Source organism: Phodopus roborovskii, unplaced genomic scaffold (assembly GCF_943737965.1).
Source record: "Phodopus roborovskii unplaced genomic scaffold, PHOROB, whole genome shotgun sequence".
NCBI lineage: Eukaryota > Metazoa > Chordata > Mammalia > Rodentia > Cricetidae > Phodopus > Phodopus roborovskii.
Genome location: NW_026126480.1, coordinates 31,024,647 through 31,041,373, shown reverse-complemented (window position 1 = coordinate 31,041,373; position 16,727 = coordinate 31,024,647). Strand labels below are relative to the sequence as shown.

General features: G+C 46.2%; 1 protein-coding gene across 1 annotated transcript; it reads right to left on the bottom strand.

Annotated features, from left to right (window-relative positions):
• Window positions 1–1,434: 1,434 nt before the first annotated feature.
• Chp2 (calcineurin like EF-hand protein 2) lies at window positions 1,435–4,473 on the bottom strand. Its single transcript, XM_051192864.1, has 7 exons — window positions 4,180–4,473; window positions 3,420–3,492; window positions 3,233–3,313; window positions 2,995–3,125; window positions 2,780–2,841; window positions 2,515–2,637; window positions 1,435–2,336 (listed from the first exon to the last, which is right to left on the bottom strand). Exons 1-7 carry the CDS (start codon window positions 4,244–4,246, stop codon window positions 2,283–2,285), a joined length of 591 nt encoding a protein of 196 aa, XP_051048821.1. The 5' UTR covers window positions 4,247–4,473; the 3' UTR covers window positions 1,435–2,282.
• Window positions 4,474–16,727: the final 12,254 nt, after the last annotated feature.

The following is a 16,727-nucleotide window of genomic DNA, read 5'->3' as shown; positions in this document are numbered from 1 at the left end:
CTGAGCTTCCTTCTCTTTGAGAGTCAAGTTCAGAATGTAAGCTGTTCTCAGGGGTCAGAAAGAGTCCACAGAGTGTCTACACAGCACCACTGCCCTGGCTCTCCCGGACACGTTCTCCAGGATTCCTGCACACACTGCTTTGGATTCAGACTTCTAAGCAAAGAAGAGGGCTTTCCATAGGTTCTTCTAGACAATCCCAGAAGAGTCACAAAATCTCTCCGAAGCCCCAGGGAAATACCTGAGGTAGTTACAGGGCCCTTCTAATTTTCTTTGGTAAACCCCTCTCAAGTGATACTGGTTTTCATTTATAGGACAAGACATTTCCTTTAAAATTCAAATATATACATTTTAAGAGGCTTTGCCACAGAAAAGAATCAGCCAGTTTAAAGCAGAGTTGGAGTTTATTGGGAAGAGGCATTTTTAAGATGATCTACTTTACCTGTATGTGTGACAGCCTGTCTGTTTATATACACATCACATGCATACCTTGTACCTGTGGAAGATGCTCTAGAGCTAGAGTTATATAGCAGTTGTGAGCCTCTAGGTGGGTATTGGGAACTGAACCCAGAATCTCCACAAGAGCAGCAAGTGCTCGTAACCTCTGAGCCATTGTTCCAGTTCCCTTTGAAGGGTGTATCCAAGCATTGAGGAGTCGTTCAAGGTAAAGATAAGGCACATCCAGATGTGGGTGTGGGCTTCTTAAGAAAATCATGCTTAAATATCTTTATCACAGCCACTTTGGTGGCTTGAAAGTTACATCTTAAAAGATTTATAAGGCATTTAAATGAGATCATAGGGTGGCTCCCAAGTTACATGGGATACAAATGATCAGGTAAAACTTAAGACCCAGGAGTTACACAGGATGCTGGAATGTATTTACCATAAGCAAAGGTTTACAGTCTCCCTGGGAAAGAGAAAGACAGTAATGGAAGGTCACATAGGTTCAGGCCGTAAGCTTGTTTCACTACTATTTTTACTATTATTTATATTTATTTGTTTGTGACCTCTTCTCTGCATGCTCACAATATACATGCAGTACCTAGGAAGGTCAGAAGATAGCATTATATTCCCCAAAACTTGAGTAACAAACTGTTCTGAAACATCCAGTGTGGGTGCCTGGAACTGAACCTGGGTCCTCTGAAGGAACAGTGAGTACTCTTAACAACAGATCCATCTCTTTAGTCCCTGCTTTAACATTATTATTTGAAAGTGTGTGTGTGTGTGTGTGAATTCTTGACTTGGTTTATGGGAGACTTCAACCAGCCTCTTGTGTGACGGTCTGCTTTCCTTTCTCATGCCCCTTTAATTTTTTTTCTGTCTATTTTGCCTCAATGTGACCTTTATACTCTATTCTTCAGTCTGCTGATGTGTGAGCATCTTACCACAAATACAACAGAATTATTCTACAAGTCTTGAAGAAACTACACACACTAGGAAAGTATGTATGATTTATTATTTGCACATTGTCCTCCCTCCCACCATGTTTCTACTCTTCCAGGGAATCAGAGAAAAACCCATCCCAGAGGCCACATTTCTAGGTTCCCTCCACTTGCTCGACCAAGTGGTAAGGAGATGCATAATTTGTGTTGCCTGAGCAAAACCAACATAAACATACACGTGCATTTTCTGATATCATTACTTCATTTTCCTTAAAATAAATACCTCTCACTCTATCCTAACACTTCAAACCTTATATATGGGGCTTCAGAATTATTACATGACACAGGCATGACCAATTAGAATGTTTCATTCCCCTACAGAGGGAGAAAAGACTCCAGCTGTGTGGATGATGATACTTGGTTGGTGTACTTAAAAAAGAAGTCTCTTCCCCCTCGATTAGTGGGCTAGGACGATATGATCTGGTGTGCTGGTGGCCCGTTCCACCAAAGGAAAGAGTTAAGCCAATTCAAGAGGGCAGCTGAGCTGAGCTGAGAAACTCAGGTGACAAAACTCAATCCTGATTACATCAATTTTGTCCTTGGATCCCGATTACCAAAAGGCAACTACTTCTGGGCTGTCTAATTACATGAGCCCAAGTAATTTTTTTTTCACTTTTTTAACTCATGTCACTTTGGGCGGGATTTTCAGTCACTTGCAACCAAAAGATTGGCTGATTCACAAATCTGCTCCCAAATGAGATCAGCACACACCCCTCCAACTCCCTTTCCCAGTCCTCAATAGAGTTGTGAAGTAAGAATATATCTTATAGGGATCCTGCCTCCAAGGGACCCGAGGATAAATCCCAAGTCTATGGAGGGTTGCATGAGTCAAAGGCATAGGGGTCACTTCAGGATCCGGATGCTCATTTTTTGTTCGATGTTCATCTTCTCTAAGGACTGAGGAGAGATGGGTGTAATCAAGTCAAGAGGCTTGAATCTCAACCCTATGCACCTCACCTCCTCCCCTGGAGTCCTAGCATCTCCCAATCAATATGCCCCAGGTCTCTCCCATCCTCCAGTGAACTTTATCTCCCATGACCTTCTGTCCTAGGGGCTCCTGATCCCCACTCCTAACCTTGGTGAATTCCATGAAGGACACTGCCCCATCACCATCTTCATCAGCTTCCTGCACTGTGCGGTCTGTGATGCTCTCCAACTGCTCATCCGTCACCTGAACCCCAACCATCAGCCGGAGAACCTGGGAGGTGGGAGATGAGGTGGTCATAAAGAAAGGCTGTAGAGACTGCTCCTCCAGCCCAAACTATGACCACACACACCACCACCACACCATTTAGCCATCCTGCCCTGCCCACATCTGATGCACCCTGTGGTTTTCTAACCTGTAGCATTTCATTCCTGGAGATCTTCCCATCACGATCCAGATCATAGAGCTGAAATGCAACTGGGAAAGGAGCAGGGAAGAGGAAGGTGAGACTCCCTGAGTTAACATTAATTCCTCATCGGGCTCACAAGGGGAGTGAGAGGTTCCTGGGCCTCTCCCTGGTGTGGGTAAATCTTGGGGTCTCACTTGAACAGGTCTTATACACACACTCACAGCGCAACTTGTTCATTCTGCTGTTTAGGGGTTCAGGTTGCTTGGGGTCTCGGATTGTTGCATCCTCCTCATCTACAGGTCGAAAATGAGCCAGAACCCTGGCAAAGCCTGCGAAATCCACTCTCTGACTTCTATGGGTGCAGGAATGGAGAATGACAATGGTCACCTAGACTGCCATCATCTGTAGCCTCCCTCCCACCCATGTCCATCTCCCCTCCTCCAGCCTGCCAAGATTCACCCGTTGGGGAAGAAGCTGTCTATAATGCGGTCCCCCAGAGGGTTCACAGCCAGCGCCCCGATCTGCTGGAGGTCTAGGCGGCTGTGAAGACAAAGCAATGAGGCAAAGGAGGCAGATAGAGGTGTCAGAGAGGGGGGGGAGTGGGACCAGAAAACCAGTGGCAAAGGGGCTTTAGATCTCTGCTCACCTCAAGAAGCCCTTTTCCTCCCTGTCCAGGGCTTGGAACCGGTGGTAGAGGCGGAGCAGGCTGGCTTGTGAGACTGTGGAAGAGAAGGAGTTGGGATGAGACAGCAGAGGACTCGCAACACTTAATCGCCAGATCCTGCGTACATCCGGGTGCGCTGAAGAAACCCCAGCTCCGGGGACATGGGCCGGGAACTAAGAGGGCTTATTCTCATCTGCAACCTCCCTTCCACCCACCAACTTTGTATAACAGGGTCTTCCACCTCCCCACCCTCAGCGAGGCTTCAATCATAAGGAAGAGACTAACGGGTGGGGATGCAGGGAGGGAGAGTCGTTACCCCCACCCCAGGCCCAGGTGGGGAGTCAACCCGGCTGGAGGGAGCTTGACTCAAGGAAACACTATGTTGGAAATCCAAGAGGTTCCCAGATCCCTAGTTCTCACTGAAGTCAACCCCTCTGCATCTCTTGTCATGCTCTGCTTGCATCCTCCATCGGAGCTCCAGGATGCCTAAGCGAATCTGAGCCTTCAACCCCGGCCGCCTCAAACTTGGCTCTCAAAGAAAGACTAAAATTCCTGCCATCCGGATGCCAGGATCTCGGTTTCCCAGCTCCAGGAGCGCGGGTTCCCGGACTCAGGCTCCAAGCCCTCTTAAGTCTTTGCAATCTGGGATACTCAAGCTCCGTTCTGGGAACCCTCTACACTACACTAAACCTCCTGTGCCCTCCTGCAGACTACTGGACTTCCCCCACCCCCGCACACTCACAGCCGGTCTCTCTGCGAATGTGGTCCACGTCGGGAATGAGCGCAGCGTGGGAACTGCGCGAGCCCATAGCGGAGCCTCCGGTAGAGGCTAGCAGCCAGGGGAATGAGGAGTCCTCTCCTCCCGTCGAGGAGGCGCGGCCGCCCAGTGGCCCCAGGGCCGAAGGTCACAGAGCTGGCAAGCAGCCAGAACCCAGGCGTTCCTCGCCTGCCACCTACGACCTTGGAGAACAGAAAACAATGCCCGGGGTAGCAGGTCAGAGAGGGAGGCTGAGAACAACCGGTCGTTTCAGCCCGGAGATTGAGGTCGCCAGAGGCTGGCCACGCCAGGGCCCCGCCTTCCTCACTCCCAACCCTCCCTAGACACAAACCCAACTCCTCTACCGGACCTCCCAGATCCTCTCAGCCAGCAGTGCTCAGTTCTTGTCCTGCTGGGTGGGATGAAGACATTCTTCTGGGGACCCGAAAAGGGGGCAGGGAGAGGGGGATGGCTCCCTGGGCAGGGGGTGGGGGGATGGGGATATCCTGTCTCCATTGAGACAGTTTATACAAGGATCCTAACTACTGTCTTTCTACACAAGCCCAACATCTTGCTTGGGTCTACGGTGTTTTCTTCTGTTTACATAGGGTTATTGTGTGGCTGAGCCAATTCTTAAGATCCACGAAAGCCATGTGACACCAGCGCTTAGGAAGTTGAGGCAGGGAACTAGGCATAAGTTCGTGGCTACTCTGAATTACATGAGTTCTAAGTCAGCCTGGGTTTCATTGTTTGACCTTGTCTCAAACAAATGTGCAAGATTTATCCTAAATCCAGATTCCTGGATTCTCTCAGAAATCAGGAGTTCTGGGACTCATTGTGTAGCTAGTGGGACAACAATTGCCCTGGGTTTGACTGGGTTTGACCTACTGCAGTGGGCTGGGGAAATTCCTACAAGTTTTGATATCTCTAGCTGGAGGCTACTTGTCACAGTGCCCATACAGTTCATGTCTTCTCCCGATGTGCCCTGCGGGCCCCAGTAGAATGACAGGTGTGTAGTGACTGCTGACCAGTGCCCAGCACCAGCAAGTTGAAATCGTGACTTGGCTTAAAATATTAAAGACAGTAACAAGGCCTCTGGTTTATCAGGGTGCAGGGTGCACCCAGGACTTGCTGTGCACTGTGTGTGCCCTCTCTGGACTTCTCACTTGCATGTGCTTTTTGAACATACAGCGCCCTACTTATTTCCTATGCCTATAAGGGAACACCACAGCTGAGCCATTTAGAAAGAAAAATGTTTAGGGCTGAAGAGATGGCTCATCGGTTTATAATACCTGCTCTTTCAAAGGACCTACCAATGTTTGATTCCCAGCACCCACATGATGGTTTACAACTGTCTGTAGTCACCAAGGACCCAATGCCTTCTTCTTACCTTAGGGTCCCAGGCATGCTTGTGGTACACAGACATGCATGCAGGCTAAACACCCATACACATAGAAATAAGCTTTAAAAAAAAAAGGCAAAAATTTAGGTGTGTTGTGGTATGGTATCACACACCTTTAATTCTAGCAGAGGGAAGCAGACACATGTAGATCTCTGTGAGTTCAAAGGCAGACTGTTCTATACAACAAGTTTGAAGCCAACCATGTCTACACAGTGAGACCCTGTCACAAAGACTAATTAATTAATTAGTGTAAAGTGGTACATACCTATAGTCCCAGCAATTGGGAGGCTGAGTGGGGCAAGGGAGCTATCCAGAGCTAACCTGTGCTACATAATGAATTCTGGACTAGCCTGGGCAAAAGAGCACACTCCTGACTCAAAAAGTTAAGAAGAAGAAGAAGAAGAAGAAGAAGAAGAAGAAGAAGAAGAAGAAGAAGAAGAAGAAGAAGAAGCAAAGTCAAAGAGGCCGTTCAGCTCTGGACTGGGAAGGTCAGGATCAGACAGCTCTGTCTGGAGTGTCCTTGATGGTAAGGTCTCTGCAGTCCTACACAGTTCAGGGTATCACATGACAAGACTAACAGAACATCCCAGTTCAATGCTCCTTTGTTCTTCTCACAAGCCACAGACCCAGCCTAGACTGATGTGGCAGGCCTGTCATTCCAGCCACTCAGGAGGCTGAGGCAAGAGGATCACAAGTCCAAGGCCTGCCTATGCTATAGAGTGGGTTCAAGGCCAAGCTGGGCAACTTAAATACTGTTTCAAGATTTAAATGTAACAGACTGGAGTGGTTGCTCAGTGGGTAAGAGTACTTGCTGTGCAAGAGTGAAGACCTGAGTTCATATATCCAGCATTCACAAAACACTGCTGAGCATGGCCACATGTGCATGTAACACCCATTCGTGAGTGCAAACACCACACACACACACACACACACACACACATTTTTTAAAATTATCTTTTGTAAAATAAGCAGAGTGAAGGGTGGTGCTCTAGGCTAAAAGAGTGTGTGGCCTTAAGTTCAGTCCTCGATACTGCAAAAATAGCTATCTAGTTTTGAAACTACCCTACTGTCACCACATTTGTATAGATGTACATTTTCATGTGGAGGGTGCAAGAATTTCATTACAAGGATTCAAGTTCATATCCATTTGGGAGAGAGAAGCAGTCTAATAGTCTCCAGCCTGAGCCAAGGCTTAACTCCAAAGAGACTTGAAAATATAGATCTAAAAAGTGATTGCTTCTCTTACAGACTAAGTAACTGACAAAAGAGACACTTGATTCCCTTTCAGATGCCCCCCAAGGACTAAAGAAGGTAGAAAGCCAACCTCCTCCCCCACAACGCTCAACAACTCTCCAGGCCAGAGCTGGGAGTCAGGCTGAACCCAGGAAGCAGTGAGCCCCTGATCGTATACAGAAGTCACCTCCAGCCAGGGTGAGAAAGGGGTCTTCCAGCTTTGCCCTCTAAGTCAGCGCTGGACACATGTGAGTCATTCTAGTGCTATGATCAACCCATAAATCCACCAAGCATCAGGGAACCCTGTGCCAGGAGACATTCCTGCTTCATGCAAACAAATGGGGTTTATACCAATTCCACAATGCACATGCCAACTTTTGTTTGGTTATTTAGGGAGTACTTCTGCTGAAGAACCCATTAAACTTGCCTGTGTGTGTGTGTGTGTGTGTGTGTGTGATTGGGTTCTACATCCTTGGCTGAATCTTTTTTTTTTTTTTTTTTTCTTTAAGCTCCATAAAAGTTGCTACGCTACTTCAGCAGGTGAGATGGCTCAACAGGTAAAAGCACTTGCTACCAAACCTAACAACATTCATTTGATCACCAAGAGCTATGTGGTGGGAAGAAAAAACTGGCCCCTGGAAGTATTCCTCTGACATCTGCATGTATGCTCTGCCCTGACACATACACATACATTAAGTTTTAATTTTTTTTTTTTACCATGCCTGATGATGTTCCAGTTAGAAAAACAAATGTTCACAGGGCGGCAGTGGCACAAGTTTTTAATCCCAGCACTTGGGAGGCAGAGGCAGGCAGATCTCAGTGAGTTCAAGTTCCAAGACTGGCTCCAAAGCAAAAAACATAAAGCTCTTACCATTCAGCGAATGTGCCAACTAAAAACTGAACAGATGGGCAGTGGAAGCACATGCTTTAATCCCAGCACTCAGGAGGCAGAAGCAGGCAGATCTCTGAGTTCAAGGCCAGGCTTGTCTACAAGAGCAAGTTCATGGACAGCCACCATTACACAGAGAACCCCCGCCTCAAAAAAATCCATAATAATAATAAGAATAATAAGAATAAATGGACAGAGGGCTGGGATAGGAATTTCTTCAAAGAAGATGTATAAATGTCCAGATAAATTCAGAAAAAGATTTTTCAGCATCACTGGCCATCAGGGGATGAAGAATCAATCCACAGTGAGATATCACTTCTCACTCGCTGGAATTACTAACTAAGACCAACAAAAACAAAAGAAACTTGCAAGTCTTAGTGAGGAGCTGGAGAATCAGACCCCATGGAAAATAAAATGGACAAGTTTGAGATTTCTCAGTAAGTAAAAGCTGTCAAGTGATAAATAATCCTCTCCTAGGTTTATACCCAAAAGAATTGAAAAATGGGTGTTCACTACTCAGTAGGCACAACAGCAAGTAGAGCCACCATGTGACCCAGCTCTATGCCTCCTGGGTATTTTTGCCTGGCGGATTCTTGAATCAGCTAATCACAGAGATGCTTACACATTCATATTTATTGGTGCTCTGTTCACAAAAGTCAATATGGGAGCCAGCTTAGGTGTCCATCAATACATGAGGATGAAGGAAATGTGGTGTATCTGTGTACAATGGAATTTTATTCAACCATGAGACAAATGATATCATGACATTTGCAGAAAAGTGGGTGGAATTGGAAATCATTATGTTCAATAAGATAAGCCAAGATCAGACAGACAAATACTGCATGTTTATTACATGTATTACTTATTTAGTATGGGGATTTTGTGTGTGCACATGACATTGATATTGCATGCATATGAAGGTCGGAGAATAATTTGGAGCAAGCTGTGAGATTCAAACCAGTAAGCAGAATTCCTCCATGGTCTCTGCTTCCACAGAGCCTTAACAGTTCTGCCATCTCCCATCAGTACCACAGTTTGCAAGAAAGTCTTTAACACATGTGTTCCAAACAGCATTAGACCAGGCTGGCCTGGAACTCACAGAGATCCACTTACCCTCTATGTCCCTGAGAGCTGAGATTAAAGGCAAATGCTGCCGACTTAAATTTATTTTTATATGTGTGTATGTATGTGCAGCACACGTGTACCAATGCCTGCAAGAGGTCATAAGAGGATGATGGATCCCCCTGGAACAGGCAGTAGAAACCTACACAATGGGAGTGCAAAGTCCCACTATGTAGCCCAGATGTCCTGGAGCTTGCTATGTAGACCAGGCTGGCCTGGAACTCGCAGAGATCTGTCAGCCGCTGCCTCCTGAGTGCCCTGATTGAAGGCATGAGCCACTGAAATGGAAGGTGGCCTCTTTTATAAGGACACCAAAGGTCACCTGATGGAGACAGTGCTACTGAGAGGACACAGAGCCTTTGGAAGGTGGGGCCTAGGGATGTAGCTCATTGACTGGGAGGGGCATCAAGATGTCAAGCCTGTCTGTCTTTCAGTTCCCCACCATAATGATGTGAAAAGTTTTGATCTGCCACATGCTCCCAACCCTGAAGTAATGCCTTGCCGCAAACCTATGGACTGCAACCTCACAGACCATCAGCCAAAATAGACTTTTCCTGTTTTAACTTGGTTCATCTCAGTTGTTTTATCGCAGTGATGGAAATCTAATACTAATCATAGGCACAGATGGTTTGGACTTCCTCAAAGCCCTACCTCCTGCTAACATTCATACCACAGATTAGTTTAAGGGGAGTTGTTCTTTGTGTTTTTTTTAATTATTTTTTATGTACATTGGTGTTTTGCCTTCATGAATGTCTTTATGAGGGCATTGGATTCCCTGGAACAGGAGTTAGGGACAGTTGTGAGCTGCCATGTGGGTGCTGGGAATTGAACCCAGGTCCTCTTGAAGAACAGTCAGTGCTCTTAACCACTGTGCCATAAGGGGGAGTTTTTCAAATAACCACATGGAGAATTGCTAGTTATGAAAACATGGCCAATAGCTTAGGTTTGCTTTTAGCTAGCTCTTATAACTTAAATTAACCCATTTCTATTAATCTATGTGCTGTCCCAAGGTTCGTTTACCATCTACATACTTCCCATGCTGCTTCTTCCACATCTGTCTGACCACCCCTCTGCCTCCTCACTTCTTCCCAGCATTCTCTCTGACCCGAAAACCTTGCCTAGCTATTGGCCGTTTAGCTTTTTTTATTAAACCAATCACAGTGACAGGAATATCCCACAGATTAGTCTTTAGATTTTTGAGGGGACACAAACATTCAGAGCAGGGTGGATGCACCGCACACAGAGTGAATGCCGTCCATTGGGCATACACCTAACATTTCTACACCCCTTTCTCCCTCTTGCCCCCTCACGTCCCCAGTGCACCTCTTCATCACATTCATCACAGCCCAAGGGCTCTTGAAAAGCAGTGAATCACTCCAGTGGCTCCCAGGTAGGAATTTTCTGGCTTTCAGTGTCAGGAACCAACCTGAACCTATATTAAGAAGAAAAGAGTGGATTGGTTGAAAGCCTAAGGGATGTCTAAGGTAACATGCTTTAGACGCAGCTCCATCCAGGCATCCCAGCCATGTCATTGGATGCTGCCACTTTCTCCCCTTGATGATCCTCACTGTCAGGTGGGCCGCACATATTTACAGTTTCTCTGTATAAAACTGCTCCTCAACTCACCAAGTAGGAATTCCCTTGATCTCCTAGTGCCCTAGTCCTACTTTGTGTTGCTATAACAGGATAGCACAAGCTGGGTCATCTATAAACAATAGAAGTGTATTCAACTTGCAGCTCTAGAGGTTGGGAATGCCCAGGAGTGGGCACTAGCCTGTGGTAAAGGCCCGCCCTCTGCTTTCTTGCATCCCAGTGTCATCCCAGGGCAGAAGGACAAGTAACAAGTTGGGGTGTCCTCTGGTGATATGTGAATGAGAGGGAGAAGGAGAGGGAGAGAGAGAAAGGGAGACAGAGAGCACCCTTCTTTAACGACAAAACTCCCATTCATGGGAACAGAACCTTTATAAGGTAAATTGCCTCTCTTTAGGCCCCACCCCAACACTGTTGCCTTGGGGACTAAATGCCCAGCTCACAAGCTCAGAGAGAACATTCAAATCACAGTTTCTAACAATCCAATCACACCCTGGAAAAGAACCCCCACCGACTTCTGCAGCAATCACTGGGGCTGAGCTGTGGCCTCACTCACTCTGCACTGGAGGTGACATGGACCTTGTGACCCACAGGCCACAGTGACAGGGAGAGGCAGTTCCTGAAAGCAACATTTTTCCGCCTAAAAGGAAAGGATGCTGAGCAGACTAAACAACAGATGTCAACAGAGTGACCTAGTAATAACACAATGTTTACACTCATGCTCCCTAGTTTCCAAGCAGGGGAGCACGAGACCAGGCAGGAACTGTGAATTGGGTTATGCAAGAAACAAGAGGCCGGATTTGCCTCAGTACGCTGCAGGGAGGGTTAGATGGGGACTGGGGAGCTGTGAAAGATTGTTAAAAGAATGTAATAGGGGCTGGGGAGATGGCTCAGTGATGAAGGGTGCTTGCTGAACAACTAAAGGATCTGTTTAGACGCCAGCACACGTAACTAGTCAGGCATGATCTCCCACGCACCTGTAACTTTTGCAGTGTTTTGGGGCCAGGGGGTGGGGTGAGACAGGAAGATTGCCAATACCTTCCTCTGGCCTCTGCACACATATATGCATGCACCACCACCACACACAAACACACACACACAATAAAGAACATAGTACAGGCAGGCATAGTGGCACATCCCTACAATGCCAGCACTCGAAGAGACTGAGGCAGGAAGACTCCCAAGTTCAGGGTCAGTCTGGATTACATAGCAAGACACAGTCTGAAGTGTGTGAGGGGGGAGTGACACCCTTTCCTGGGTTAAATGCAAACAATAAAAGGTCTGTAGTAAAAAGAGCCCCTCAATCCTATTTTCAAATCCTCATCCCACGATCAGCCACTTTGCACCCCTCCTTGTGCTCTTATGGAATTGCTCATGAAAACAGAGGGAAATAATAGGGCTAGCTTCGTAGCAAAAAAAAAAAAAAAAAAAATCGGTCTTTTCTAGAAGCTTCTCCTCCTTTGACAGCACATTTGCAGAGCCTGCCAATGCCTCTTGGCCTCTTGGCTGCCTCACACACTCATATAAAAGCCATCAAGAGCTAGGAAATGCACAGCTTTACAGTCTCCCTGTGCTTACAACCACCAGATGCTGGGGAGAAGACTGACTCGGTAAAGAGATTGCTATACAAGCATAAGGACCTGAGCTTGGAATGCCCAGCGCCTGTGTAAGTCCACACGTGGCAGCCCACATCTGTAATCCCAGCACAAGGGAGGTAGAGAGGAGCAGATCCCTGGAGCTCGCTGACCAGCCAGCCTAGCTGAATTGGTAAGCTCCAGACTTAGGGAGAAATCCTGCCTAAAAAAAAAAAAAAAAAAAGGTGAAGAAGCAACTGAGAAAGACAGCCTCTGGGCTGTCACATGCAGCCTCATACCCACATGCATATGAGCACATGCAACACACACACACATACATATAAGAACCCCTACAGAGTAAAACCTTGAAAATGCTAGATACTAGAGGCTCAATTGAAGAGTCCAGAGACAGTAACAATTGACAGTCTAAAATCCAGCATAATGTCGCCTTCTTTAGTTAAAGAAGAAAAGACGGCGGGGGGGGGGGGGGGGATGGAAGGGAAAACAAGATGAGTAGAGAGAGACAGGGCCAGGGCGGATGGGTGGTGTGGAGGTGGGGCAGTGAGCAGCAATTATATACTGTCCCCTAGTGGATTCGAATGGCAGTGCCCCAACTCAGTTCTCATAGTGATTTGTTTGAGAGCCATGCATTGTGAAGGCATCTCTGGACAGTGACATTAGAGAAGAGGGCAAATTAGACACAGACTCGAAGCCTAGATTTGTGAGGAAAAGCTGGACACTAAATCTGATCATTCATTCATTCATCCACCAAAGACTTACCATATTCCAGACACTGTACTAGAAGCTGGGAATACAGCTATTAACAAACACATTGTAATCTCCCCTTTATGATGCTCATAGTCTGAAGGGGTTATACAGACAACACACACACACACACACACACACACACACAATTATACAGGAGGCTAGATTGTGATAGCAGATATGAAAGAGAGAAAAATAAAGCAAATAGAAAGGTTGAGGAAGGTGTGCAGTTTTAACAGAGAAGTTAGAACAAGCTTCAACTAGGTAATACAAGAGCAAAGACTCAGATGTGAGGAATCTAGATATGCCAATTACCCAAAAGCATTTCAGGCAGAAAAGAAAACACTCTGGGTGCAAAGGCCCTGAGGTGCATGTGCAAAAACCTCCCCAGGCTGTCTAAATGGAATGTTAGGAATTTAGGAGGCATTGAAAGGAATGGATGAAGAAGAGTCTGGGATGAGATTAGAGAGCTCCTGAGAGGAAATGAGCTAGTAAGCCCCACTGAAGGCTTTCGTTTCTACTCAGAATGAAACAGGAACTCATGGATGGTTTGAGGAAAAAGAGAAATGAAATATACAAGTAATCACTTTGCAAAGCGAGTTCATCTTCTACAGTCTCCTTAACAAATCAACACAGACTTAGGGGTTGGAGAGATGCCTTGGAGATGGCTCAGAGGTTAAGAGCACATGCTGCTCTTGAAGAGGCCTGGAGTTTGGTTCCCAGAGACCACCCATATCAGGCAGCTCTCATCTGCTTGGAACTCCAGCTACACGAAGGAGATCAGTGCCTCATTTGACCTCCACAGGCACCTGAGCACATGAGGCAATCACTCACATAGGCATGCATGCATATACATAAATGAAAACAAAATCCTTTTTTAAAAAGACCATCACTACAGAATTGATGGCTATTCTTCACATTACAAATTTATCCCCTTGTACTAGGGCTTCTTGGGCTGGAGTCAAGGAGCTGACAAGCCTGAGTACCCTCTGGATCTAGAGGAGAACCTGCCTCCATGTTTCCTTCACCTTCTAGAAGTTGCACACATTCCCTAGCCTGTCACCCTTCTTCCACCTTCAGAGCCAGCACCTACATTACTCCAACCCATCTCTCCATCCTCCCATGTCCAGCTGTAATGAACCTGCCTCTCTCCACAAGGATCCATGGGTTCTGTTGAACTCATAAAGAGAATGCTAATCTCCAGGTCACGAAAACCTAACACCCTTGACATCTACAGTATCCCTTCGGCCATGTGAGGTGCCATTTCTTCAGGTTCCTGGGACTAGAACACCTTTGGGGAAGCATGTCTTGTCTATTACACAGTTACATAATTACAACACAAATGAGAAGATAATGCTAGGAGAGAATGATGTAAGAGATCGCACCTGCTGGGGGATGCAGAGTGTCTAGGGAAGGGAAATACAAAGAGGAGGGGTCCAGAAATGTGCCCCCAAGCCAGGTATTGTGGAACATACCTCAAGTCAGGAGGCAGGAGGACCATTGTAGTTGAAAGCTTTTATGCATTCTGCCAAGTCCTCCTGGACCAGTTTCTCTCCATCCACTTAGTCTCCACTGCCAATTATAAGATAACCACTCAGAGACAATATATATTTACAATTGTTTGGCCAATGGTTTAGTCTTATTACTGGCTAGCTCTCTTTCTTATAAATTAACCCATTTCTACTATTCTGTGTATCACCACATGGCTGTGGCTTACTGGTGATGCCCTGGTATCTTGCCTCTCCAGCAGCTATATGTCGTTTCCTCCTGCCTTTTTTCTCTACCTACCTTTGTTTGGATTTCCTGCCTGGCTTTACTCTGCTTAGCCATTGGCTAAAACATCTTTATTTATCAACCAATAAAAGCAACACATATTCACAGCATACAGAAGAACATCCCACATCAGTCCATGAAATTGAGCCAATGAGATCCTGTCAAGCAGTGGTGGCACAGTCCTTTAATCCCAGTACTTGGAAGGCAGAGGCAGGTGGATCTCTGTGAGTTTGAGGCCAGCCTGATCTACAAAGAGTTCCAGGACAGCAGGGCTACACAGAGAAACCCTGACTCCAAAAACCAAAACAAACAAACGAAAAAGAAAAAACTGAAAAACCAGAACTGCATCCCCAAGAACGGGACCATCCCTCCCCAAGCCAAGTCCCCTTTGATGACCTTGGTGCCTGTCAGCTGGGTCCTTGTGCCTCTGGACTTTCCCTGTCACTCTCAACCCACACCAGTCTACTCTAGTACAAAGGGAGTATGGACAGCCTTCTCCCTTAACCATCTGAAAGCCAAACTAGGGCCTTGAACACAGCTCTGCCTGCAGAGACAGATGAGGAGCACCAAGTGTGTCCTCCCTGGCTGTTGCCAGGAGGCATCTGTGCAGCCTATAGACACCAGTACCCAGGGCCTGGCTCACTTCCTGCAGGTTCCTATCACCGTCCTTCTGCATTTGGCTCCAAGGTTACAAACATTCTTATTTTGCCATAGAATTGATTCCTATATGTGATCCACAGACTCCAAGTCACAGAGCCTCCCGAGAAGTAAAGTCATTCAAGGGGCATTTGACCAACCACATACCTTGCTCTAGTTCTCTCAGCCCTGATGAAAGTACTATTTTACAATGTCTCTCTACCTCTAACACAAATCTAATGTCAGTTATTTCAAAATGTGTATGTGTTTGTACAAATAAACTTGATTTTTTTTTTCACAAGCACATCTATAATCCCAGCATTAAGAGGGCTAAGGCAGGAGAATTACAAGTTGGAAGCTAACCTGAACTATATAATGAGAAATGAACTATATAAACAAAAATGAAAGGAAAGGAGAGAAGAGATGGGAGGAAGGGGAGGGGAGGAGAAGGGAGGGGAAGGGAAGGAGAGGGGAAGGGGAGCGAAGGAAACAGGAGGGAGGAGAGGAAAAAAGAGAGATGAGAGAAAAGGGAAAAAGAGGAAATAATGGGAAAGAGAAAGAAAGAGAGAGAAAGGAAGGAAGAGAGAAAGGAAGGAAGGAGGGAAGGAAGAAAGAAAGAAAGAAAGAAAGAAAGAAAGAAAGAAAGAAAGAAAGGAGAGGGGAGGGGAGAACCACTCTGTGTGGATTGGCTGGTGTGAGGAGTCCCCGTGCTTTCTCTGTAAATGGACAGACAATATCCACCATCAGCTTTACAAACCTCACATTCTGCACTGTGCTTACCCAACTCTGCCCTTGCAGCATAAGAAGCCAGAGACAATAGGTAATAAAATCAGTATGCCAACAAAACCTGGACTTTCCAAGGGAAGTGGTCCCCTTTCCAGGACAATGGGCTGCAGTCACACTGGAAATCAGGTTCCTAATTGATATGAAATTAATAGAACTAAGTGCTATCAGAGTCACCCAGGGCCACACACCACTGTGAGTGGAGACTAATGAATCTTGTATGCATAAACCAGGGTAGACATGGATCTATGATTGTGTGTGTGGCAGCCTGTACATGTAACTCCAGGATGCAGAATCTAGACAGTGACAGCATCTCCATTCTCATGGAAAAGTCTAGAAAACTCCATCTGCAACACTGGGCATGTTTCACACCTTAAGAGTTTAGATAATTTATGAAGCTACCACAACTAGCAAGACTTTTTGAGAATGGTTTAGCCACATGTACATGCATATATGTTAATGTGACACTATGTGCATGTGTGCCTGTGTGTAGGTTAGTACATGTTGGTTCTCTCCTTCTACCATGTGTGACCCAGACATTGAATTAGGTCATCAGCCCCTTGGAAGCCCCTGTACTAGCTGAGCCATCTCACCTAGAGCCCTAGCAAGACATTTAAAAGCAAAGTACACAATTCAACACCCGCCTTATTAAGATAAAGGAACATTAAAGCTACACTGAGGTAATTTTTTTTTCATTTTCAAAACTGGAAGGACTCCAGGTGTTGGATAAACACATTTGTGAGACCCTGGGGAGACAGGCAGTCTT